General features: G+C 42.3%; 2 protein-coding genes across 7 annotated transcripts; one reads left to right on the forward strand and one right to left on the reverse strand.

Moving 5' to 3' along the window:
* The first annotated feature begins 1,223 nt into the window (after nucleotides 1-1,223).
* On the forward strand, nucleotides 1,224-14,649 carry LOC147201403 (sodium-dependent neutral amino acid transporter SLC6A17-like). Of its 2 annotated transcripts, XM_086116966.1 has the most exons (12): nucleotides 1,224-1,332; nucleotides 4,482-4,927; nucleotides 6,994-7,151; nucleotides 8,794-8,920; nucleotides 9,089-9,270; nucleotides 9,344-9,454; nucleotides 9,799-10,040; nucleotides 10,269-10,461; nucleotides 10,539-10,731; nucleotides 11,156-11,315; nucleotides 11,420-11,582; nucleotides 11,882-14,649. In XM_086116966.1, the coding sequence occupies exons 2-12, from the start codon at nucleotides 4,645-4,647 to the stop codon at nucleotides 12,278-12,280; spliced, it is 2,211 nt and encodes a 736-aa protein (XP_085973092.1). In that variant the 5' UTR covers nucleotides 1,224-1,332; nucleotides 4,482-4,644; the 3' UTR covers nucleotides 12,281-14,649. The 2 variants fall into 2 exon arrangements, with proteins under 2 accessions (XP_085973092.1, XP_085973093.1); XM_086116967.1 differs by lacking the exons at nucleotides 1,224-1,332; nucleotides 4,482-4,927 and adding an exon at nucleotides 6,307-6,695.
* Nucleotides 11,914-23,240, reverse strand: strip1 (striatin interacting protein 1). Of its 5 annotated transcripts, none has more exons than XR_015101548.1 (24): nucleotides 23,112-23,240; nucleotides 22,293-22,362; nucleotides 22,140-22,214; nucleotides 21,880-22,014; nucleotides 21,653-21,773; nucleotides 21,331-21,506; nucleotides 21,046-21,173; nucleotides 20,757-20,939; nucleotides 20,436-20,656; nucleotides 20,285-20,350; nucleotides 20,142-20,205; nucleotides 19,972-20,043; nucleotides 19,784-19,858; nucleotides 19,397-19,494; nucleotides 18,954-19,080; nucleotides 18,730-18,830; nucleotides 18,586-18,652; nucleotides 18,365-18,469; nucleotides 17,818-18,022; nucleotides 17,048-17,357; nucleotides 15,660-15,755; nucleotides 14,959-15,026; nucleotides 14,756-14,884; nucleotides 11,914-12,061 (listed from the first exon to the last, which is right to left on the reverse strand). XR_015101548.1 is itself a non-coding variant. In XM_086116964.1 (20 exons), exons 1-20 carry the CDS (start codon nucleotides 23,220-23,222, stop codon nucleotides 17,110-17,112), a joined length of 2,448 nt encoding a protein of 815 aa, XP_085973090.1. In that variant the 5' UTR covers nucleotides 23,223-23,240; the 3' UTR covers nucleotides 16,805-17,109. The 5 variants fall into 5 exon arrangements, 1 of the variants encoding a protein (XP_085973090.1); XR_015101547.1 differs by having other exon boundaries at nucleotides 15,660-15,783; XR_015101549.1 differs by lacking the exon at nucleotides 11,914-12,061 and adding an exon at nucleotides 14,459-14,603 and having other exon boundaries at nucleotides 15,660-15,783.
* Nucleotides 23,241-23,325: the final 85 nt, after the last annotated feature.

The following is a 23,325-nucleotide window of genomic DNA, read 5'->3' on the forward strand; positions in this document are numbered from 1 at the left end:
TTACACTAGTTATAACGTTACCAAAGTAACCAGCGCCGTACAAGAGTTGCTTTCTATTTACAGGAGCTTACTTTTTGTCCGTGCTGCGACCGGAAAGAGCCTTTTTTTATTTTCTTCTTCTCTGATGACTGATCAGAGATGCAGAACGATGAGTGTCATATAACCGCAACGTTGCTGAGGCAACCGTTCCCAGAAGTCAGCCTGAAGAAGGTGTCACTAAGGAAGGACAAAAGGTAGAAACAGATGAGACTTTGAGCATAGCTGGAACTCTAGACAGTTAAAGAAAAAAAAATCAAATGACACATAAAGGTAAACCAATTACTCTCTGGCCCTGGACTGGTCGCTTGTCAATCCCAAAGCACATAGAGGCCACACCAGAGATTGGCAACTGGCGTGGCTCGCGACCACACAGGGAGCGGTCCTTTGATTAGGGACACAATACGTATAACTTATTGTTTGTTTTGGGCAGTGGATCTTGTATACACACAGGGAAATGCATTATGAAAACTAAAATAGAGTAAGAGCCCATATATTGCAGGTTTGCATGTATTTCATCCAAAATGTAACCCTTTCATCCACCCTGTAACCTGATAACAGGATAGGCTGTCCACTGTAGTAACCGCTGTCCCTGTTAAAGGGTTAAAGTGGCATTTCTGTGAAGTGCATGGTCTTATGTGACCCCAGTCGCACCGATGAAAAATGGCCCCCCTCCAGCATTTAAATGACCCATCCCTGGCCTACTCAAACAACCATTTACACTCACATTCACACCTAAGCATTATTTTGAGTCTTCAAAGAACCTAAGTTGTTTTTGGAATGTGTTGTGGAAATGGAAAAATTATGTTTGAATATATTTAATGTTGCTGCATTTTTTTTATTGTGATTACACCATAGCATCCATGTCAGAATCCCACAAGCTAATTTTCACCCCCCACCCCAAAAAACAGGTCATACCACATACAAATAAGACGAAAGTGGCATCACTCTGTCACGTCCTTAATTAGGAGTGACCTTGACAGAGCCCTCCAAGCCTCCCGCCCTGCCACTTTCTCCTGCTTAGCAACGAATGGTCCCCATCTGACCACAAACGAATGGCAGGTGATCGTTTGTCATGAGCGTAAATTGTGTGCGTCACGGAGCGGCTCTGTCCCACCCTGCGGGATGCTGCGTACCGCTCCCCCCACCCCCAGCTCCTTCCCCCATCCTCCCTCCTTTCAGTCATCCACCCGCCTCACTCAGAAAGGCACACAGTGGATGCGCTACCCACGCGACTCTTTTTCGGCAGTTTAATACAGATGCGTGGATATTTCTGACATCGGCAAAAGACGACCGGTAAGCCATCATGCGTTGTCTTGCTCATCGTCACTTTAACATTTGCAAGCACGATATTCAAAAGTGCAAAAGTCGTTTCTAGATGGAATGCAGAAAAGTTATGTTTAATCTTGAAGCTTTGAATGAATTGTTATTTTAGATGTTTGTTTTCGAAAGTGTTTTTGTGTCGTTTTGAGGGTGCAATTAGTGATGGAGCGGTCTACTAGATTAAGCAGTTTCTAAAATTAACCAGAAATCATGATGAAGGGTTAAATGATGTGGTTCAAATCGAGAGGCAACACCTTAGGGTGATACATTTTATTTATAATTCACCTCGTGGACACTTTTTTTAGTGTGGATGCTTTGTTGTTCTTATATGTGGTCTCTTCCCTTAGACATGTTCTAAATGTGTGTATACGTGTGTGTGTGTGTGTGTGTGTGTGTGTGTGTGTGTGTGTGTGTGTGTGTGTGCGCCTGTGACCTTGCTGGAGCAAGAATATAACCAGCATGATAAGTGAATTATTAATGAGGGACTATTGATTTTTATGACCAGAGAAGTGTCACTGTCTTGTGTCATTGTAAAAAAAAATGCTGGAAACTCTTCCCAAATTACAGAATGTCACTTAGAAACAGATGGCTGTTGCAGTCTTTCCAAATTGTGCTAGATAAGTCTAAATCTGTTACCGTGGAACCTTCAAGGTCGAACAGTCTGTTCCGGCATGTTGATCAGCCTCTGTTTTGTTCATATTTAAAACAATAATTGTCACAAATAGAATACAGTCATGGGAATAGAAATGATGTGTTCCTATGCGGGAATATTAAATAACATTACAGCAACAAAACAACCTGACTCACCGTTTAATGATGCATGACGGAAGTGAAACGTTGAAGGCAGTGCAGCTTAAGCTTGCTGATGGTGAGTCAACTTCATCATACTTTATAACTGCCACACAAGTGTAAAAAGAAGACAATAATGTACATTGAATAAACAAAATAAAATGCAAGTTAAACAACCTGCCACTACCAGTTGAAGTTTACAGTCAAACTAAAAACGAAACAAAGAGAATCACAGATTGTGTATTTAAAATAACCACACAGCTCTGCCTTTATAAATACCGCTTATCTTTATGCTAAACAACAATTCAAAACGCAATAGAATGAACGGCATCAGTGTCACGGTGTTATAACGGATATTCACACACAAATGTGGAGCAACACATGTAGACAGACAATATACACGTAGATATATATTCTTTACCCTGTTTTATGAAAAAAGTATCAATAATACTGTGGGTTAACTGAGTTTGTTGTGAAAGTCTTCATAATGTGTGTCTTTTTGTGTGCATTGTACTGCAGCCTGGTGGCCAAGGTGTGCACACCAGAAAGTGCAGCCCAGTGTTCGTTGAATTGAAGCAAAAAATGTGGCAAAACTGCTCAAATCTTTACATTCTATTTAATGAAGTCATAAATGTATGTTTTTATAAAGTACAGTCATTCGTATTATAGGCTGTTATTTTTCTAAATAAAAACACGCGCCAAAAAAATATGTTGTTTTGGAGATGCTGGACATTTTAATGGCATTTTCATTCATTTCGGTGGGGAAAGATGATTTGAGATACAAGTGTGAGTCTCGAGCGGTGTGAATTCAACACTGATGTCAAAACACCACAGTAGATGTTATTCATATGTGATGTGATATCAAATGACGAAACAAAGCAGACATTAAAGTGTAGCATTTAGTTTTTTTATTACAATCGTTGCCGAAACCAGGTTGTGCTGAGCAGTGTGACACAATCGCACGTATCATTTTCCTACGTTGCAGTAGGTTCCAAAATTAGACTTTCAGACATTGTAATCTAGAGGTCCCACTGTGTTTTGGTTCAGTTTGTGACCGATGACAAACAGAAGTGACAATGACAATCCATAAAAGGCAACATGTCATAACATCTGTCAGATGTTCACAGGACACAATGACCGATAGGGTTATTTAAATTTTGATAGCAATCTAAAAAATAAAAAAAAAAGGGCGACTGAAAGTCATTTTGCTGCCACGGTAACAAAATTACTGTGCACAAATGGGACTCATGAGACCATCAACTGGGGGTCATGATGTGGATTATTGGATGGCAGAGTTGATGTTTTCATCTGTGATGTCGCAGCTTGTGCATGTCTCGTGTGCCGTAGCACAGGATTGAATGACAAGACAGGATGAAGGCTTTACGGTTAATGCATGTCGGATTACGCAGACTGTGAATGGCTGTGGATTATTACATCACAGGCTCATGTTGACATGCAAGTGAGTCAGGAATAAAGATGTTGAGATGAAATAAATGAACAACGCCATTAAAACCGAGGTACAAATTGCGCGGCAATAAAGCACCAAGCGGCTTGGAGTGATGATTTTTAACTTTTAGCATGGATCTGATGATGAGAATGAAGTGTTGCGGATGCATCATTTCCTGTACACAGAAATGGATCTTTAGGACTTTGGGGGTGTGGTCTGTGAACAAGCAAGCAGGATAAGAAAGACTTGTGATATGGACGTGGCGTGCACATGACGTGCGCTCATCCAAAATGTCGTGTTTCCGTCCTCCATTAGTTTGCGAGGTGGGAGCAACTCCCGTTTTGAGGGGTGGGTGAGTGAAGCCGAGAAGGGATGTCTACCAGGCTTGAGGGGATTAGGGGATTTACAGGGGGTGGGAGAGAAGCTTCACTCAAGTTAAGCTTGCGGAAAAGGGAAATTAAATTTGCAATTTGCACGATTGGGGAATTTTTGCGAGAGCCATGACATGCAGCGTGAGTGGCGGTTTCTTCATGATGACACGCTTGAGTCATTCATAAAGGACAGAGGTGACTTTTTGAAATGTTATTTATGGATCACAAGCAGAAAAAGGAACCTTTACTAGTCTTGATCACATAGATCACTTTCTTTTGCTGACAGTGTCAATATCAATCCATCCATCCATCTTCTGATCCGCTTATCCTCACAAGGGTCACGTGGCGTTTAGATTGTGAGTCTAGTTTTTATGGTTAGATATATCTTCCACATTGTCATATCCAATAATGTTCTGTCCTTCCCTCACAGCGTGTAGCACTACTAAGGGAAGTTTAAAAAAAAAACATGTTTAGATTCTTTGTTCATGTTTTCTGTTTTTTTTTTTCAATTGCAGGACTGAGGCCAAAACAAAGAAGAGGCACGTCTGTCAATTTTCAGCATCTCCCTCATAGCGCCATCTTCTTTCCAAAAGCTTTTTAAAGACTCACTTCCCGTACCAGTCTCCGGCGACCCCCACCCCCAACCCCGAGTCCCCCTCCCAACCTTCGGCCTCCCCGATGCCTAAAAACAGCAAGGTGACGCAGCGCGAGCAAAGCCATGAGCACGTCACAGAGTCGGTGGCTGACCTGCTCGCCCACGAGGAGCCGCTGGACTACAAGAACAGCTCCCTGAACGTCGGCGCCGCGGCCGGAAAGAAAGTGCCCCAGATAGAGGTGCCGGAAAATGATGGACGCCCTGCCTGGAACAGCAAGCTGCAGTACATCTTGGCGCAGGTGGGCTTCTCTGTAGGCCTGGGGAACGTGTGGCGCTTCCCCTACCTGTGCCAAAAGAATGGAGGAGGTGAGTTGGATCGGGTATTGAGAGACAAAGTAGCTGCAACCAAAATTGAAAAAAAAAAATGTATGGGAACCCTGGAGTGATTGCCATTTTTTCCCCATAAGACATACAGTACAGTAATCCTCCATCTGTCCTTTTGATTCCATCTGTTTTGGATGTTTGACAAGATGGAGCACACAGCGAGTGACAAGCCTGGCGGGTCCAAGTGGACAAAAATAATACCTGTATCTGTACCTCACATGCATATTTTGTATCGGTATTATGGATAAATCTTGAAAATATACAGAAATAATACTATAAAGCTCATTTAAAAGAACCCCCGGCTTATGTATGATATTAATTGACAGAGAGGGAAAACAAAGGCCATTTTTGCCAATTCTAGTTAGTTTCAATAAAATGGCAGATTTTTTAAAGCAATTTTTAAAAATCTAATTCATTGTTTCTTCAATTTCAGTGATTTCATCAGTTTTTGTGGCTTTTCATAACCTTGGTTCACAGTCAACCTGCAGCCAATGCAGCTAATGTCCCTTGCAAGCAGGTTTTATTGACACACTGGACTAAGCGTCATTTGTCAGCCTGGAGTCGGCCACACATTTCTCCTTCAATCACACTCTGTATGATTTTCTCACTTGATCCGTGAATGGGATTAGGATTTATTTGAGCCGAGCCGCCTCCTTTCACCCACACTTCTTTCTCTTTGTTCTTTTACACACACCCCTCGACTCACCATCCATCTGTCCATTCATTTCCCCTCCCTTCCCTCCATCCTTCCATCTCTCTTCCATCATCAAATGAAATGTATTATTATTATTACTCTTTCACCCGCTCTCCAATCTACATAGATTTTCATTTCATCGCCGCTCATCTTTTAACCTACCCGACACTCATCTCTTTCCCCTCTCCGCTCCATCCACCCTACGTCACTCCAGTTCCGAATGCCTCGTCTATCCTTTCACCTTCTCTCGGTTCGCTCTCTCATCCATCCGGCCTTTTTCACATCTGCTGTTCCTTCCACTTTGTCTCCCCGCTGTCCAAGCTGTCTCAGCCTTGCGCTGCTGTCCATCCATCCATTTTCCGAACCGCTTGATCCTCACTAGGGTCGCGGTGGGTGCTGGAGCCTATCCCAGCCATCTCCGGGCAGTAGGCGGGGGACACCCTGAATCAGTTGCCAGCCAATCGCAGGGCACACAGAGACGAACAACCATCCACGCCCACACTCACACCTAGGGACAATTCAGAGCGTCCAATCAGCCTGACATGCATGTTTTTGGAATGTGGGAGGAAACCGGAGCACCCGGAGAAAACCCACGCAGGCCCGGGGAGAACATGCAAACTCCACACAGGGAGGCCGGAGCTGGAATCGAACCCGGTACCTCTGCACTGTGAAGCCGACGTGCTAACCACTGGACTACCGGGCCGCCCCCTTGCGCTGCTGTCTTCTGTTTAATTTCTTCCCACTCTGTTTCTTCCCCTTTACTACCTTTCTTCTCATCCATCCTTTCACACCTCTTCAGTCAGCCTTTCACCACCGCTACATGTGCCTTTTTACGCTCATCTCCATCCTTCTAATAAATGTATATCTGTCCTTCCCTTTCCTTCTTCCCTTCCTTTCACTTCCTATGCTATCAATTCACTTCCTCACTATTTAGCCTTTCATCTCCTTTTAGCTCAATTCGTCATTCACCTCCTCTATCCAGTCACTAATTCGCTTCCTTTTGCGTCCTCTCTTTTGCATTCCTCCTTTCATCTCACTTCCATCTATCCACTTCATGTGAGTATAGAGTTGCTATTTTTGAAGGAGTTCATGCTTGGTGGCTGGCGATAAATCGTTATGTTGACTCAATTTTGCCCATTCCTTATTATATGTCAGAGAAGTGCTAAGAGACACGTTTGGATGCCGGATTGAAACACTAATTGAGGAGGGGAATGTATTTTTCTTTATAAAGACGCTGTTTTTTTCTCCTGTTATGCTGTCATGCAGTTAAAATATCTTCTGTAAATTACCTTTATTACCCCGTGTATCTTATTCCCTGTCAAAAAAAAAGTCAAAACGCTTCTCTGTTTTTCAGGCGCTTATCTCGTCCCATATTTCATTCTCCTGCTTGTCATCGGCATCCCGCTCTTCTTCCTGGAGCTGGCGGTGGGCCAGAAGATCCGACGTGGGAGTATTGGGGTGTGGAATTACGTGTGCCCACGTCTTGGCGGGATCGGAATGTCGAGTTTGATGGTACTACGATTACGTCCATCCATTATTTTCCATACGTTTTTTCTTTGTAAAGGAATGTAGGAAAATTTAGAACACAGGTGTCAAACTCATCCGGCCTGCATGTAATTGTGTACAGGTAATATTATGACAAGAGGTACGGGTGACCCTACTTAAAAGTTTTATGGTGACACGACCCGTTACTCTGACAATTTCTTTTGCTTTGACATGTGAAGGCGAACTTAAGAGAGTGATGACTGCCGTATGGTGGCAATGAACTCAAGGCAACTCACTTCACAATAACAGCAGTCTGACAAATTGTGGAGTTGATGATGCACAAACTGTCATTTTTTTATATTCTATTTGATGATGTTTTTACTTCGTTTTTATCAACTACAATATACTGTGCTATTTCTCTCATTAAAAACACAAACACAAAAGTAGTTTTGGGGGTGAGGTTGGAACACAATAAAGGCAATGTATTCAACACGATGGGCGAAAATGAGACTGAGGTAAGTGTTTTGGGTTATGAGTGTGGTCACGTTAGGAATTAAACTTGTATCTCAAGACACCACTGTTTTATAGTCCAAAAGGCTTCACAAACATAAAAAGGATGCAGCACCATGCACGCAGGATGAAGTATCTCAATTACCCCATCAGCCTGTCTCCACCTCCTGAGTACATGGGAGGTATTGACATGTTTGGCAATGAAAGGGAGCCTTTCAGTCGAGTCACACGGCTGGCGCAGAGGTAGCTAAAAATATCTCTGAGAGTATCCGAGTTGAAAAGAGAGCACTTTAATTATTCACGCCTCCCTCCAACCGGATGTAGCCTCGGAATTTCTTGCACGACTGGCGGCAACATGACGCTCATCGTGCGTGCATCAGTGCAGATCAATGCCTTTCATAGGCCGTGCATGCAGAAATGCTGGCAGATCATGATTATCATGTAGGTGCAAGGTTGTTGAGGATACACCTGGCAGAATGACAGATTGGAGGCAGAAACCTGGTCTGAAGTTATGCCAGATTGGAACATGTCTAAATAGTCCTCTCACGCGGTTTTGGTGAATTTCATCAGAGTACACCCAGACAGAATTCTGAGCCTTGTGGACATGTGCATCAAAGTCATTGTATTTCATTCATAATAATCACAACAGCAGGATTCCAACCCTCTGAGCCCTTTTAAAAAATGTTTAAATTTTTTTAATGTCAACTCATTAACACATTACAATGACATTCAACAGCAACATCCCCCCGCCCCCCCCCAAAAAATTATCTTTTTTTTTTGCCTATTTTTCTCTCTACTGTAAAGATAAACAAATAATAAAGGACCAAGTATTATAGAACAAAAAAAAAACATAATTCAGGTCATAATTATGATATTGATTATTATGATGGTGATTATTATTACGATTATTACTATCGATTTAAAATCATCCAACTGGCTAGCGCGTAGCTATTGAGGGGGCTTTGATTGGCGACAAATGGAGTTGGCTGTGTCCCTACAATAGTGCAAATAATTTTTTTTTTCTAAATAAACACGTCTGCAAAGTTACTAACATCGGTTTAACGAGCCTCCGGACAGATTTATGTCGCAAGCCACACCGGTTTTGCGCCAGTCACAGCAGAAGATCAAGCCCATAATATCTAGCTTTCTGTCCATCTAGGTGTGCGGCTTTGTGGGGCTCTACTATAATGTGATTATAGGCTGGAGCATCTTCTACTTCTTCCAGTCCTTTCAGTATCCTCTGCCATGGAGTGACTGTCCTATCAGGAAGAATGGGACGTTTGCCAGTGAGTTACTGTCAACTATATCCACGTATCCAATTTCTTAACAACATGCAAATGCCACACACTACTGCATTCAACAACACAGGTTGTACCTAATGTTGCGGCCAGTGGGAACCTGTCTGTGTCGCCAAGTATTTTTTTGCATCCCACGTTGTCCCTCCCACAATGCAGTCGTGGAGCCGGAGTGCGAGAAGAGCTCAGCCACCACTTACTTTTGGTACCGCCAGACCCTGAACACGACCAGCACCATCGCAGAGAGCGGCGGTCTCAATGTGAAAATGACTTTATCTCTGCTGGCCGCCTGGATCATCGTCTGCCTCGCCGTCATCAAAGGGATCGCCTCTTCTGGGAAGGTTGGACAAAACAAGAGCGTGAGCGACATTGTTATGTTTGCAACATTTCGGATGTGTTTTATATGTCTCACAGGTGATGTACTTCAGCTCTCTTTTCCCCTACGTGGTGCTCTTTTGCTTCCTGGTCAGAGGGTTGATGCTGAAGGGATCTGTGGATGGCATCGCTCACATGTTCACTCCAAAGGTGAGCTGCGGGAACTCGTTCAAATGTTCACACTCACACACACACGCACACACACACACACACACACACACACACACACACACACACACACACACACACAACCTCACATACAACAAAATTATATTCATATACACCCCCCCCCCAAAAACATTACTCCATAATATATTTAAATGTATGAGATTTTATGAATTCATATGGGTTCATAGTCAGTATGGCCCTCCGAGGAAAACCACAACTACGATGTGGCCCGTGACAAAAATGAGTTTGACGTCCTTGCTGTAATTCCTTTTGTCTTTTGGCATTTCAAATTACCAAATGCTAAATGTCATTGTTGCGTATCCCAGCTGGAGAAGATGCTGGAGCCCCAGGTGTGGAGAGAGGCGGCCACCCAGGTGTTCTTTGCTTTGGGTCTGGGCTTCGGTGGCGTCATCGCCTTCTCCAGCTACAACAAGATAGACAACAACTGCCACTTTGACGCCGTGCTCGTCTCCTTCATCAATTTCCTCACATCCATCCTGGCTACGCTGGTGGTGTTTGCCGTCCTGGGTTTCAAGGCCAACATCATGAACGAGAAGTGTATCGTAGAGTACGTTCTCAAGCTTTTTCTTTCTCCTCCAGAAAGTCATACGTGCAGTCACTCATACAGGCCACAGCATTGGGACCACCTGAACAATCGGTGCAAAAAGAAAAATCTGAAAGGAAGGCAGCTGCCGTTTTAGAATGTGGAAATGTGCCTTATTTTGAGCACATGGCTCCCGTGGCGATCATATTTTGATATATCTTTTCAATATGCGTACCATTTTTGTCGATATAGCAATGCTGAGAAGATTGTCGGATACCTCAACTCAAATGTGCTGAGTCATGACCTGATCCCCCCGCACGTCAACTTCTCCCACCTCACCACCTCTGAATACGCCGAGATGTATCAGGTCATCAAAACTGTGAAAGAGGGCAGTTTCTCCCAGCTGGGTCTGGATCCCTGCATCCTGGAAGACGAGCTCAACAAAGTGAGCCAGAACTGGTCCGGATGTGCGTCCGCAGCAGGTTCTGACTTTGACTCATCCTCTTAACCATCTTTGTGCAGGCTGTTCAGGGAACCGGTTTGGCTTTCATCGCTTTCACGGAGGCCATGACACATTTCCCTGCTTCGCCATTCTGGTCTGTCATGTTCTTCTTCATGCTCATCAACCTCGGACTGGGTAGCATGATCGGCACCATGACGGGCATCACCACGCCTGTCCTTGATGCCTACAAGGTCCAAAAGGAGCTTTTTACAGGTGAAAAAGTCATACAGTGTTGCCTTAAGATACGAGGGGTCCGACTTTGACTTTTTGGAGACATGAGCCATTATTCGGACGATTTTTTTGGATGTGACTTGCAAGACAAAATTTCAGACACAAGAGCTGTATGGTGGCAGAGGTTTCAAGCTATTGAAGTTTTACGTCAAAGTCAACTTAAAACAAAGTAAATTAGACAGTGCGCATTTTAAGCAACCACAATTTTGTCTTCATGTTTGCTAGCTTAATGCTAACAAATTTCATGTTCGCTAGCTTAATGCTAACAAATAGCATTGGTGGTGTGGCATTTTTAACTTTTAAACAAATAACATTTGAACAAACATTGGAGGAAAAAAATGAAGTCATAAAATATAATATTACTCACTGGCATGTACCAACTTATTTTTATTCCCCACTTCTCCAGTGTGTTGCTGCATTGTGGCCTTCCTGTGCGGTCTGCTGTTTGTTCAGCGCTCAGGGAATTACTATGTCACCATGTTCGACGACTATTCTGCCGGCCTGCCTCTCACTGTGGTGGTCATCCTGGAAAATGTGTCGGTGGCTTGGATTTATGGCACTAAAAGGTACAACAACTGCAGATGATTGTAGGTAGGTGAGTGGGGGATTGTTAACAGAGGCAGGATCCTGCATATACCGTTTAATGTTTCTGCTCCTCTGTTGCCGACAGATTCATGCAGGATTTGGAAGACATGTTGGGTTTCCGGCCGAACATTATCTACTTCTACTTGTGGAAGTACGTCTCCCCGATCTGCCTCATTGTGCTCATCTCGGCCTCTGTCATAGAGATGGCTTTCAGCCCACCTGGATACAACGCGTGGGTTGAAGAACTGGTCAGCCATGTCTTTATCTACCCATGGTTTTACATTCAACACCACTTTAGTTACACCACTACAAAAAGTTATTAGATTACTTACATGCATTTACATACTGTACAGGGATTTAACCGACACACCCACATCCACACTTTTATAAATGGGACGTGCCCGTGTTCAAAATTAACCAATCACTGGGTAGGTAGACAGGCAACTCCTGATCAACTCTTCTCAGTTTTTATGAGAATGGATACTGTATATTAAAATTGTAATCCTTTGACTAAGTCTGATGATAACTCACCCCTGTGTCTGCGTAGGCTCAGGAGCGCTTCCAGAGCTACCCCCCGTGGGCATTAGTCATGTGCTTTGCTCTCATCGTGGTAGCCATGCTTCCCCTCCCCATCGTCTTCATCGCCCGTCACTTCAACCTGATGTCGGACGGCTCCAACAAGCTGTCCGTCTCCTACCGGAAGAGCATGATGAAAGACATCTCCAACCTGGAGGAGCAGGACGAGTCCAGGTTCATCCTTGGCGCCAAACCCGGCGAAGCGCCTGCATCACTGGCGGCGCGCAAAGCCTATCTGGCTCCCAGTGGGAACAAAACCCTGGACCCCAACTCCTTGTCTCCTAAAAGCTGCTATGGTACCGGCTACCAAAATGCCGCCATCAGCCCTACCACACCGACCACTCCTACTACACCCGAGTCTGACTTTTGACTGTATCACCCATTAGTCAGGTTTACCATCAGGGGTGCAAGAATCCCCACCACTGCCCTCCCAAAAGCACATTTTCATAGCTGCAAAATCACTGAATTCATGCACTTAAGATGTTATTTCCTTTGCCTTAGTAAAAGGAACCTTGGACTTTACTGAGGTACCACTCTCTAGTACAGAGGCAAAGGGCCCCCAGGCAAAGGCTGTCTTGAATTTGTGCTGCAACACAGACACATTGATCAATGCAGTGATGTCAGTGAGTGTGTATGTGGTCGCACCTCTGAATCTACAAAAATTGTATATACCAGTATTTGTAAAGCTCTCATCGTGTATCCTAAACTACTCAGCTCTCACTAACTGCACTTCCTCAAATAGTGGCCGACCAGTGTTTGTAGCCAAAGCACATTTTCCTTTAGAAAAATCTCAAGGCACCCCCCCAAAAAAAAGCAAAAATGTATACTTTGTGAAGTAAAGATGATCTTGCATCAATTAACAAACAAATTCACCTAGTGTGAAATTTGAACCTTCTGCCATCTCATGGAGGAGCGTACTGTTGTACTGCCTGTCAGATGATGCTGGAAAATATAAATGAAAAAATGCCATTATTTGTAATCAATAAAATCTGATCATTAACCGCACTACAGCACACAGCATTTAACTACTCAACTGCGGAGGGTTTCAAGCAGTTACAGGAAAGTTTACGATGGCACCAAAAACATTTGGAAGTTACGAAGGACACGCAATGAATTAGTTTGGCAGCAGATTAATAAGATGTCATCACATGGCAGGAGAAGGTACTGGTAGTAGGGGTAAGCTGTTTATAAGGGAGGATAAATTCATGTAATTTATTTGATGCTTACATTGAAATGGATTGATTGTCTGTTAAAGTAGAGGCCACTATTTGACGAACTACAGTATTTCATATCACTCTCCTGTGTCCAGTCTAATGTTCAAAGTGGAGGTAGGGACCTACTGTAGGATAATGTACGCTAATGTAGTTTGCGTTACCATCTCATCCACTGAACTGCATCATCGTAAGAATTCATTAATTCCATTTTACACACCAAAGAATTACAAGCACACAGCAAAACACTTGAAATGTGGATGTTTAAAGTGCGCTACAAACGCACTCAAGATTTTCCAGTTAACTGCACGAAAATGCATAGATGAGGTTCTCAAAGCACCGATTTTTGCTTTCTAATTCAACTATGAGGCACAATAAATTATTGAGCGTAGTCGCTGACCTCTGGTTGCAGCACTGTGTATACAAAACACGCACAATCAATGCTCGGTGCAGACACACCAAGGCAGTTCCCGCAACACAAATTCTACTCAATGTCAACTAAAACCTATTCAATGCACAACAAATATCAACACTTCAAGCGACAACTCCAATCTGTTGCAAACGTATTACATTTGTCACGAAATGGCACAAATATGTCAAGCGTGAATGGCAAAGACGGCTGTTTGATTTCTGTACACACTGCTTGTGCATAAGTGATGATTGCAAACAACCACATTTAAGCTTCTTTTACAGATATTTTTATTTTCTTAACTCATATTTAATCAAAGCTGCGCTATTATGGAAAGGATTATATTTATATTACTGTATATTTGTGGCATATATAGATGTAATCAATTAATATCTTAGGCGAGATATATTTTCATCTTAATTGTACATTTAAAACTATTTTGTAGTTTGTGTCGATGTTGTTGGCTGGTGGAAGTGATGTCCGTCGCACTCAGACCTAACTTGACCTTTTCCATCGAGAGAAAAATCCAAGAAAGGCAAAGATTGTATTTACTTGTGCCATCCATTGTTTATGTTCCAGTGTGTGGTTATAGTGAAGATAGTCTGACGGGGCACATTTGTGTGGCGAAAAGAAAATTATTTTGCATCTCATTTTACTCTATGCTTTGCAAGTGTGGAAAAGACAGATCGCAAACGTTCTTGCAATAATGTGAATACTGACATGTAAACATTTTTTTCAGAATATTGATTTTATCGGGAGACATATCACCGTCTATCGCATATCATATAAGTGTGGCATCGTAGAATGTTAGGAATACACAAGGAGATCCAAACTGTTACTATGTTTTATGTTGTCTTCATAGAGGTCTGTGCACATGTAATAACTAAACTGCAGAATAAATGTGGCTAAGGGGAAATTGATACATACAGCTAAATTGATATCCTTGACTTGTGTGTGTGTGTGTGTGTGTACGTGCGTGCGTGCGGCAGTGTCTTTCTGAGCACATCTCCTTCCATTCCCCTCAGTGATGATGATTGTATTATGAACACAACTGTACAAAGAAAGTGTGTTTTCTGTAAAAAATACAAATAAATATTAGAATAGATTGTTGAAGGACCACTTAATGTTATGTTGCTTTGTTTTTGTACAAAAGTACATTTCAGCGTCCTTGCTACTCAAGCGCGATATCCAGGTCTTTTTCTTTATAAATGAGAGCAATCTCTACCTAGTCAGCGGGAGAGAAACTTCTTGCTTTCTTCGATTTGTGAGAACACAGCCACACCTCCTTTAACATTTTTGGACAGGACCAGGTATTCGTGGGCTGGGATGATGTCCAGGGTGAGCTCATATTGATCTGTCAAAAGAAATGCCAACGTCACTTAAGAAAAAAAAAGGCGACCCTTTATGCTTCTTCCTCGACCTCGGTACCTCCAGAAGCAGCTGGTCAGCTGATCCGAGGCACTGGGCAGGACTTTAGGTATGGAGCGGCTCAGATACTGGGTGCAGCAAGATCATTTAGACATCCAAGAACAGATAAAACAATTTTATTAATTATTATTATTTTTATTAATTAATTCTTAAATTTATTAATTCTGCAATGCACTGGTGAGTGGAGAGGTCAGAATCAGAGCTACAACATGTGCTCCCTCTTACATGCTCCAGTAAAGAGGTATGCAGCAGCAGCAAATATCAACTCAATGTTTAACTCTGACACGACAATTCACGTCATTCTGGGACAATGTTGAAATTATAACTGTATAAATGTGTTGAACGGGTGAGTGACTACAGCCACCAGCGGGGATGTTTTCATTGCTGTATAATACCATGACCATTGCTGAGCAATGACCGGTGATGTCAATCACACAATAATATATAAAAACACTATCAATGAATACATGTGACTAAAATGATGATTAATTGCAGTGATGAAATCACAGGGGATGTTGAAATCTCAACCATGCTTTGTTATGGTCGCAGAAAGTGAACGTGCCCATGCCACAGGATACTGGAATGCTACAATACAATCTAAGAGTAAAATTGGTACACGGAATTGCATTTCATTTGGACTGCAATTCAAGATTGCCCCCTGGTGGCCGTGAGAAGAACAGAGGATGACAACGGGCACTCACAATTCAAGAGACGCTTGAGGTTGGGGTGGGGGTGGAGGGTGATTGCTCTGCCAATGTATGGACCGCTGTTTGCAAACACTGAAGATCTCCTGCAGTCTTGTGACCAGAGACAGGGGTGCATTTCCTTGATTGCAAAACAGATTCATGCCATGCGGCTTCCTGATTTAAATGAGCCATGGTTGTGACTCAGAAAACAACAGTTTAGCGTGATAACAAACGTAGTATCAGAGTACAGTAACGTATAGGACAACTTTACTAACACAGCAGGTTTTTACATTAACTTTCTTTTGCCAATGGTCTCTCAATGAATATGTTTAAACATTTGATTTTATTACCCAGGACAGGACATATTCCTATAAATTGACAACACTGTCATTTGACAGTTGTGTATATATTTTGACTCCATTCGTTTTATAAAGTAAATGCAACACCAAAAAATATATTATGTAAATATTTGTTGGTTTATTAATAGTAAGAAAATTCTGCAAGATTGACAGTAGGATTTCAGAATATTGAGGTTTATGTGAAGTAAAATAGAACCATGATGTTCCATTTTTCCATTTCTAATAAAATAACAAAATCAGATCGCAAGTAGATACAAGAGAAAAATTGTAGACCCGGAGATTTTTTTCAATATATTTTTTGTTTCTTTAAGTGATGCATCTAACCTAAAAGCAATAAAAAGCATATTCTACTGTATATAGCCATTAAATGAAAATGAAAAGACATGTTTCTGCAAAACAAAGCAACTGAGGCTGCATTTGTTACATCCTTTGGGTATTTCACTGCCGCTTTGTCCCAGGGGCAAAAGGTGGTATGCAAGAACTGAAACAAACAAATAAAAAGAAAATGATTTTTAAACATAAATCTGCCTCTTAAGGCAATAACTGAAATATATTTTATTTGCGTAAATGAACATGCTACAAAAAAAATCCCTTTATCAGTCTAATTTAAATAAAAGCTCCAATGATGAACACGGAATGTTAAATTCATTAAAATGTTGTAAAATATCTAAAAACAACCTGCACTCCCGGCCTGAGTTGTACAGTTAAAATTTGTATTACTATTAGTACCCATAAATGTATTTTAAAATGTGTAGCGATGTAGTGCGATATGTTCACAGGGGAGACATGTGACTGAAAAGGTAAAGGTCAACAAACAGCTGCTTTTATACACTTGCATCAGAGTGGTGGCATCTCACAGAACCTAAATACAAATCCAATAAACACGATATAACATAATACTAACTCCTAAAGGCATCAGATTAAATAATTAGTTGCTGACTACAGATGACTGACGGACATCCAATTGCCATCTTCACTCAGTTGGGAATATGTGACCAAATTCATTCATCACAGTTGTTCAATGAGTGCTTGGTGCTGGGTTACCTGAACGCCACACTCAAAAAGAGTCTGATCCTCGATAAAAGACCAAGGATGTTGACCATTTCTCACTGCAGCAGCTCCTCCCATGAAATGGGTTTGGAGAAGACCTCTCGTTCCAGCCAGAGGTCGTAATTCATTTCGAAGTCTTCGGGCAGGTCAACCCGCTGCCCCAGAACGCTTTGCAGGCAGTTGTCCACCGGAAGGAAGTCCGGGTTGCTCTGATTTTTGTCATAGCGGCGACTGTTAAAGCGTTCGATGTTGGCACGCAGGGCACATTCCTCGGCCTGAAAATCCCAAGGACGGGCATCCAGATCTGCCCACAATGCACCAATAGTAGATTATGACCACAGTTGCTCCAATTGAAGGTATCACTGGCCAAATAACATTTGAGTCACACCATAAAGGGTATCCAGAGAATACGCCATGCACTTCAATTTTTCCAAAATTATTTTGTGCTTGTGTGTGTGTGTGTGTGTGTATTTTCCACACAACACCCAATGATTACAACATGTTTGCAAATGTATTTTTAAAAAAATCATATGTAGGCAAGTATTCACAGCCTATGCAGAGTACTTTCTTGGAGCATTTTGGGAGGAATTACATTAAAATTGAACAGTTGTACATACTGTACTTTTCAGATGCACTCTACATGTGACAGTGTGTAATTTGCCACTTACAAGAAAAAGTGGGATACGTGACAGTGAGTATGCTGACAGCACTTTCAAACAAAAAAACATGGAAAAAAAGATTTTCAAGGCCTCTCGTCATCTCACCGTTTCCGTAAGCCCAGTCGTCATTGAGCCGATGTCGGACCTTCTGGTAAATGGCCGACATAGTCTTCATGTTGCTCTTCCGCCACTGACGCCCAAGATATTTGGTCTGCACTTTGAGGAGCTTGAGGACGTAAAGCTGCATCATTGCTTGTTTCACCTTTAGCGCCCTCTTCAGGATTGGAGCGGACTTGAACACTACCAGCATCTGGATAACAGATTTTTTTAGCATGTCTCATTTGCCATGATGGAATTATGCCGAGTTTGTTTTAGGCGAGTGATTTTTTTTTTCATGTACATTGTCTTGGTGTTAAGATGGCTTCAAAATGATGTTGTTGCTGTAACAAGTGACAAGTGTTCATATACTGTATCTAAACATCTCCAGCAAAGAGAACCGCTATGGTCGATGCAACAAATATGCCTTCATTTCCTCGTAAGGTTCAAAAAGGCAACAATCTTGTTTCGATAGGCTATGAGGAGGTAATATAATAATAAAGGCAGTGAGCGTGAAGGAGGGATCATGTGACTTGAAGATTCTCTGTCTCCTCACCATCGTTCTGGAGTGCTTCCACTTGGTCAGTTTATTGAGGATTCTCAGCAGGTTAATGCAGGAAAACAGGTTTCGCCAGCAAAACTGGTTGTTGTCTCCCGCTTCCTACAAGAATATGTCATCAGGACAAAATGTTGGTGGGGTGGGGGGGGGGGGGGGGGGGGGCAGCATTTTGCTCGACTTAACACAGGCAAATAAAGGGATGACATGGGAACACTTGCCAAACTCTCTGCTGTTAATTCAGGAAGCTCGTGCACCACGCAGTATGGAAAGTCCAGCACTGAAATGCTGCAAAACGGGAACGACAAAAATGGGATGACATTCCATCATAGTCTATGATGTGCTTATGATGTACAATGAAGTACCTGTTCTTAGCCGTGATGTAAGACATTATGTTCTGATTGAAGAACTTCAAAATGAGGGGGATGCAGTTGGCAAACACCAGGTGTTGAGCCATGTACTCAAACTGAGAAAACAAAAACAAAAAAAATCTCAATATCTTTCGCAATATTTCGGTAATCACTAAAATTACATTGATGGCAGAACCACCTTTTGGATTTGAGACGGGTAACACTGAAGTGAGGTGTACCTGGTAGATGTGGTTAAGTTTGAAGTGTTTGAGGAGCAGCAGCAGGATGGCGGAGATGGCCTTCACAATGATCTCTTTGTGTCGATTGACGTCAACACCGAGTTTCATGCTCTGTAACACAGTGGTCCTGCAATAGGAACAATCGGTCCCCCATCAAAGTGTTTCAGCATCTTTGACTAATGACAATTTCTGTCTTCACACTGTTTTGTCACTTATTGATTCAACAGCTTTATTATTGTGGTTGTAGTTCACTGTGGTATAAAACATTCTCGTGCTTTCTTCTTTTGCCCCTACTTGCCTCAATGCAATCAAACTATTTCAAGCACTTCTGAGGAGGATATTCTTTCACTTCTAATAACAAATAAGTGAAATAAGTGCTGCTAAAATTAGAAAGGTCTCCATATTCTGAAAAGGAAGAGCAAGCAAAAAGATGCATCACTCACGGCATCTCTTCCGGCAGGACGTCTGCCAGGATGTTGATTGAATCTGTTTTGGCTTTGGAGGTGGGAGCTGCCGCAAGAAGAATCTTTAACAGAGCGATCTGAAGGCCAACGAGAGAAAAATTTATGTCAATTATGCATTGGTAACTTACTCCCTTAAGCTGCTAATTTATCAAGTGGAAGTCAGCATGTATTTATCAATAATCACTGTAATGTATACTTTAAAAAACGTCTACATATGCCTGCTCAAATGCCAGTTTTTTGTGTCAGAAATAAGAAGATAAATAATTTCATAATGTTCAGTAATACAATGAATAACCTGTACAACTCAATTGAAAAAAACATTATAATGATGACAACATTTTTGATGTCCAATGTGAGAGCACCGACCATGTACTGAGGTAATGTGGGTAGGATTCCCTGATAGAGCAGCTCAGTGGCACACATCTCCACTTCTTCTTCTCCCTGGCGAGGAAGCACATACACACAAACATGATGCTAGCGTGACACCACCAGATATTAAGATCAATATACTCTTGTCCGGCAGTTCAAAAGCTTTTTTTTCTGACGTCACTCACCCCTGATAGAGGGGTTTTCTGAAACTCTTCCTCTCTTGCAATCTGAATCTCGGCTAACGAGACGTATTTATGCTGAAAAGAATATGTCAAGAACGTTGGAGACAAAAAAAATAAATAAATCAAGAGTGGGGGGGAGGGTTTTTGAAGAAGTGTATGATTTGATGCTATACCTGCTTTAGTGTCTTGATGCTCTCATGAATAGGTCGAGGTAGGCCAACAACCGTGTCTGTGTCACTGTGAGACACACAAGGAAAGATAGATGGTTTACTGCGATTATTTTGAGTACATTGCAAAAAAATCACATTGCTCTTACCATCCAAGTGTGTAACCTATAAATTTGCTTCTACTTGACTCCAGGAAATTTTCAATGTCCTTCTCCCTAATGAAAACAAAGAAACAAGCTATTGATGTGTGATCAGTGAAATCTTTGGAAACAACCCAAACCAGAAAGGAATACAAAGCACCTGACTTTGGGGGCCCACGGCAACCCTTTGGGGAAGGACACCCTCTCTGATGGAGGATGAGGAATAGGTGGAGGCATCACCTCGTCCCTTTCCAAGGGGAAAGTCTCGGCCTCGATCGAGTTGTCATTGTCGTCGTTGTCGTCCTCATCCTCTCGGGGATCATCGGTCTTGTAAGGGTCCTTTTCGTTGAATGCATCAAGATTGTCCTGTTTAATCAGTGCCTGTATGAAGAGAAAAGCGAGGAGGTCAATAAGAGTGAAACTGATGAGTCTGGACTACTTTTTCACGGCACTGTACACTAATCCCAGCCACAAGAGGTACCTTGTGTTCACGCCGCGCCCGTTTTTGTTGCTGCTCTATGAGATCAGAGGCGGAGGCGGGAGGGGAAGCGGCCCTCATACTGCGTACAACCCGAATACTGTCTTCTGGCAGAGGGGGAAGACCCAGCTTCTCACGCTTATGGACCTTTATGGTTTGGAGCTGCTCGAACCCTCCGAGTGTGAACTGAATAATACAGGAAGGAATTCCATATCTCACTTGTAACTCTCCATGCGGCACATGAGAAATTTAGGGCTACCGTCATAAAATACAGATGGGCCCCATCCCTCACCAGTATGCTCTTCCACAACAGCAGTAAGACTTTCTTCATAGGGAAGTGAGGCGCATGGCCACTGCAGAACTTTGTAACCATCCCGAAGAGCATGACTGCGATAGGCTCGTTGTTGTATAGAGGAGAACCTGAAATAAAAAGAATTAACAACAATTTATCCATGGATTAAAAATATTCTATGATGCCGTTCTTCTGGATGTCATTCAACAGATGTACCTAACGTGATGGCTGGTGTGTCTATTTTATAGCATGTCATGGCAGGATATTGTTTCTTAAGAAACCCACCCAGTTCCGCTCGAAAGGTTTCCCTGATAACTCTCCATTCAGCCATGTCAGCTGGGTCGTCCTGCTGGATGGTTTCTACCATCAGGTACATGATGTTGAGCAGCACCCTGAGATCTGTGCTATCAGCAAGAGAGATGGCTGGTTTTCTGACAGCACTGCTACAGGCGGCACTGTTACTGAGGGGCAGAGAAATAGAACATTGGTGATGATCTATTACCGGAATAAGAATTGGAAGAGTCATAAGTCATAATGATTACATTTTTACTGTTGGCTATGACGTGTATCACATGACAGAAATTAGAGGAAAAAGTAAATAACCTACTCAATTTCCATGTTGAGCAGTTCCACCAGAGCAGAAAAAGTTCCAGCTTCCAGCAGCAGGAAGGTGTTGTATCTCATCCAATGCTGCACTTCGACCTCAGAACTACACTCGCCGAAGGTTCCTGCATTTTAAAAATTTTGCTCCACATTACCACAGCAAATATAATGTTTGATTTGGTCATTTTGGAAAGATAAACTGTCCATTGGAGGGAGCCATGAAAGACTGACCTTGCACCATGTACAGAATGGCTCTCGCAACCTTTAGCCTTTTCTCGCGAGCAGTCACCTCCAATCCATCCAGCATCCGCATGGCATGGGCCCTGTGATGAGGTGCATCAAGCTCTGTCCACTTCTTATCACACACTGAGTCACAGTGGGAAACAAAGGTAATCGGAACATACAGTACATATATTAACATCATTCTTTAACTTTGATGTCATGAACTGCATGGAACAGAAATGTATGTATGTAGATATTTGATCACATACCATGTGTTCTGAATTCCTCCTCAAAACATTTTCTATTGAGGGAGAACTCTGGCCCTTCAGTATAACTGTACAGCTCTAGAACACACCGTATAAAGTGGAAAACATGAGGGCATGGCATCCCATAGGTCCACTGTGACAAAAATAGTTTCTTACCCGACAGCTCTGCAGCCCATTTATCTGTATTAGCATATTCAAACTCAAGGTCTGGAGACTCAGACAAGCCCTAAATACAAAAAGAAACATTTCTGCCATTTAGACAATTGAAACTAATGAACATACTGATTGTAGTTAACTACTGGGGTGAGCAGTAGCTTATCTGTAAAGACTTCCACAGGAAAACTTCAAACTAGTTGTTGTCGACCAATATATTTCCTGGTTCAATTAAAATGGATATTTACAGATGTCTTCGTTATGCTGTTACAGAAATGTCAAAAGATCGAATGCCCACAAACTGCATTCATTATTAATGTAGGAATTAAATAATTACCAAATGGTGATAAATCAGAAACAATTCTTGCATTGTTGCAGAAGACAAAGAAGACAAGAATAACAAAATTGGTCGGTTGAAATGGGTGGAACCTAACATTATATAGACAGCATGTGAACGTAAAAGCTGTTTTGACTGGAGCTTTTCAACAGGTGCACAGATTCGTGAAAGCTCAATCTCTCCATAGCTTATCCTTTCCCCAACTAACACGAGCCTCTACCCTAAACTAAGATACAATACCGTCAAGCATGACTTTATTCTAAACGGCAGCACTCTTAATTCAGCAGTGACATTAGAGGACAATTGGAAAAGGTTTTCAGTAGGGTTTAAATGATCGAAATGTCAATAATCATAGAGAAGCTATACTGACAGAGCTAACGAAGCTTATACAGTACAGGAAAGAACTAGCCTCGTCCGTATGTGGTCTTTTGTGAAAACTACTATAGACGTGATTAGATAAATCACTCGTATACGTGTGTACTTGCCTCTGAATCCTTTCTCTGGTTGCGTGTAAATTCCCCCCTACTCTTATTTGGCAGCATAGCTCTCTGTTTATTGTTTACAACTAGCGCACCGCCGTTTCCTCCGACCTCCATTTTTTTTGCGGGGGCACGGGGTCTTCTCACGAGACGAGAAGGCATCGCGAGACTGAACGTCGGGAAAACGAATACGTACGGTAGACTTTTTAATCGAAGGATT

This window comes from Hippocampus guttulatus, chromosome 8, assembly GCF_054856545.1.
Source record: "Hippocampus guttulatus isolate MCC_2025c chromosome 8, RoL_Hgut_1.0, whole genome shotgun sequence".
NCBI classification, from domain to species: Eukaryota; Metazoa; Chordata; class Actinopteri; order Syngnathiformes; family Syngnathidae; genus Hippocampus; species Hippocampus guttulatus.

What these genes read in the sequence shown, in the direction of transcription:
- LOC147201403 (XM_086116966.1), top strand. Translation starts at nt 4,645, where the DNA reads ATGCCTAAAAACAGCAAGGTGACGCAGCGCGAGCAAAGCCATGAGCAC. An exon ending in TCGGAATGTCGAGTTTGATG is followed by an intron (nt 7,152 to 8,793) that starts GTACTACGATTA and finishes CTGTCCATCTAG; the next exon opens with GTGTGCGGCTTTGTGGGGCT. An exon ending in TGGAAGACGAGCTCAACAAA is followed by an intron (nt 10,462 to 10,538) that starts GTGAGCCAGAAC and finishes ATCTTTGTGCAG; the next exon opens with GCTGTTCAGGGAACCGGTTT.
- strip1 (XM_086116964.1), bottom strand. Translation starts at nt 23,222, where the DNA reads ATGGAGGTCGGAGGAAACGGCGGTGCGCTAGTTGTAAACAATAAACAG. An exon ending in GGGCGCGGCGTGAACACAAG is followed by an intron (nt 20,657 to 20,756) that starts GTACCTCTTGTG and finishes CTCTTCATACAG; the next exon opens with GCACTGATTAAACAGGACAA. An exon ending in AACTTAACCACATCTACCAG is followed by an intron (nt 18,831 to 18,953) that starts GTACACCTCACT and finishes TTGTTTTCTCAG; the next exon opens with TTTGAGTACATGGCTCAACA.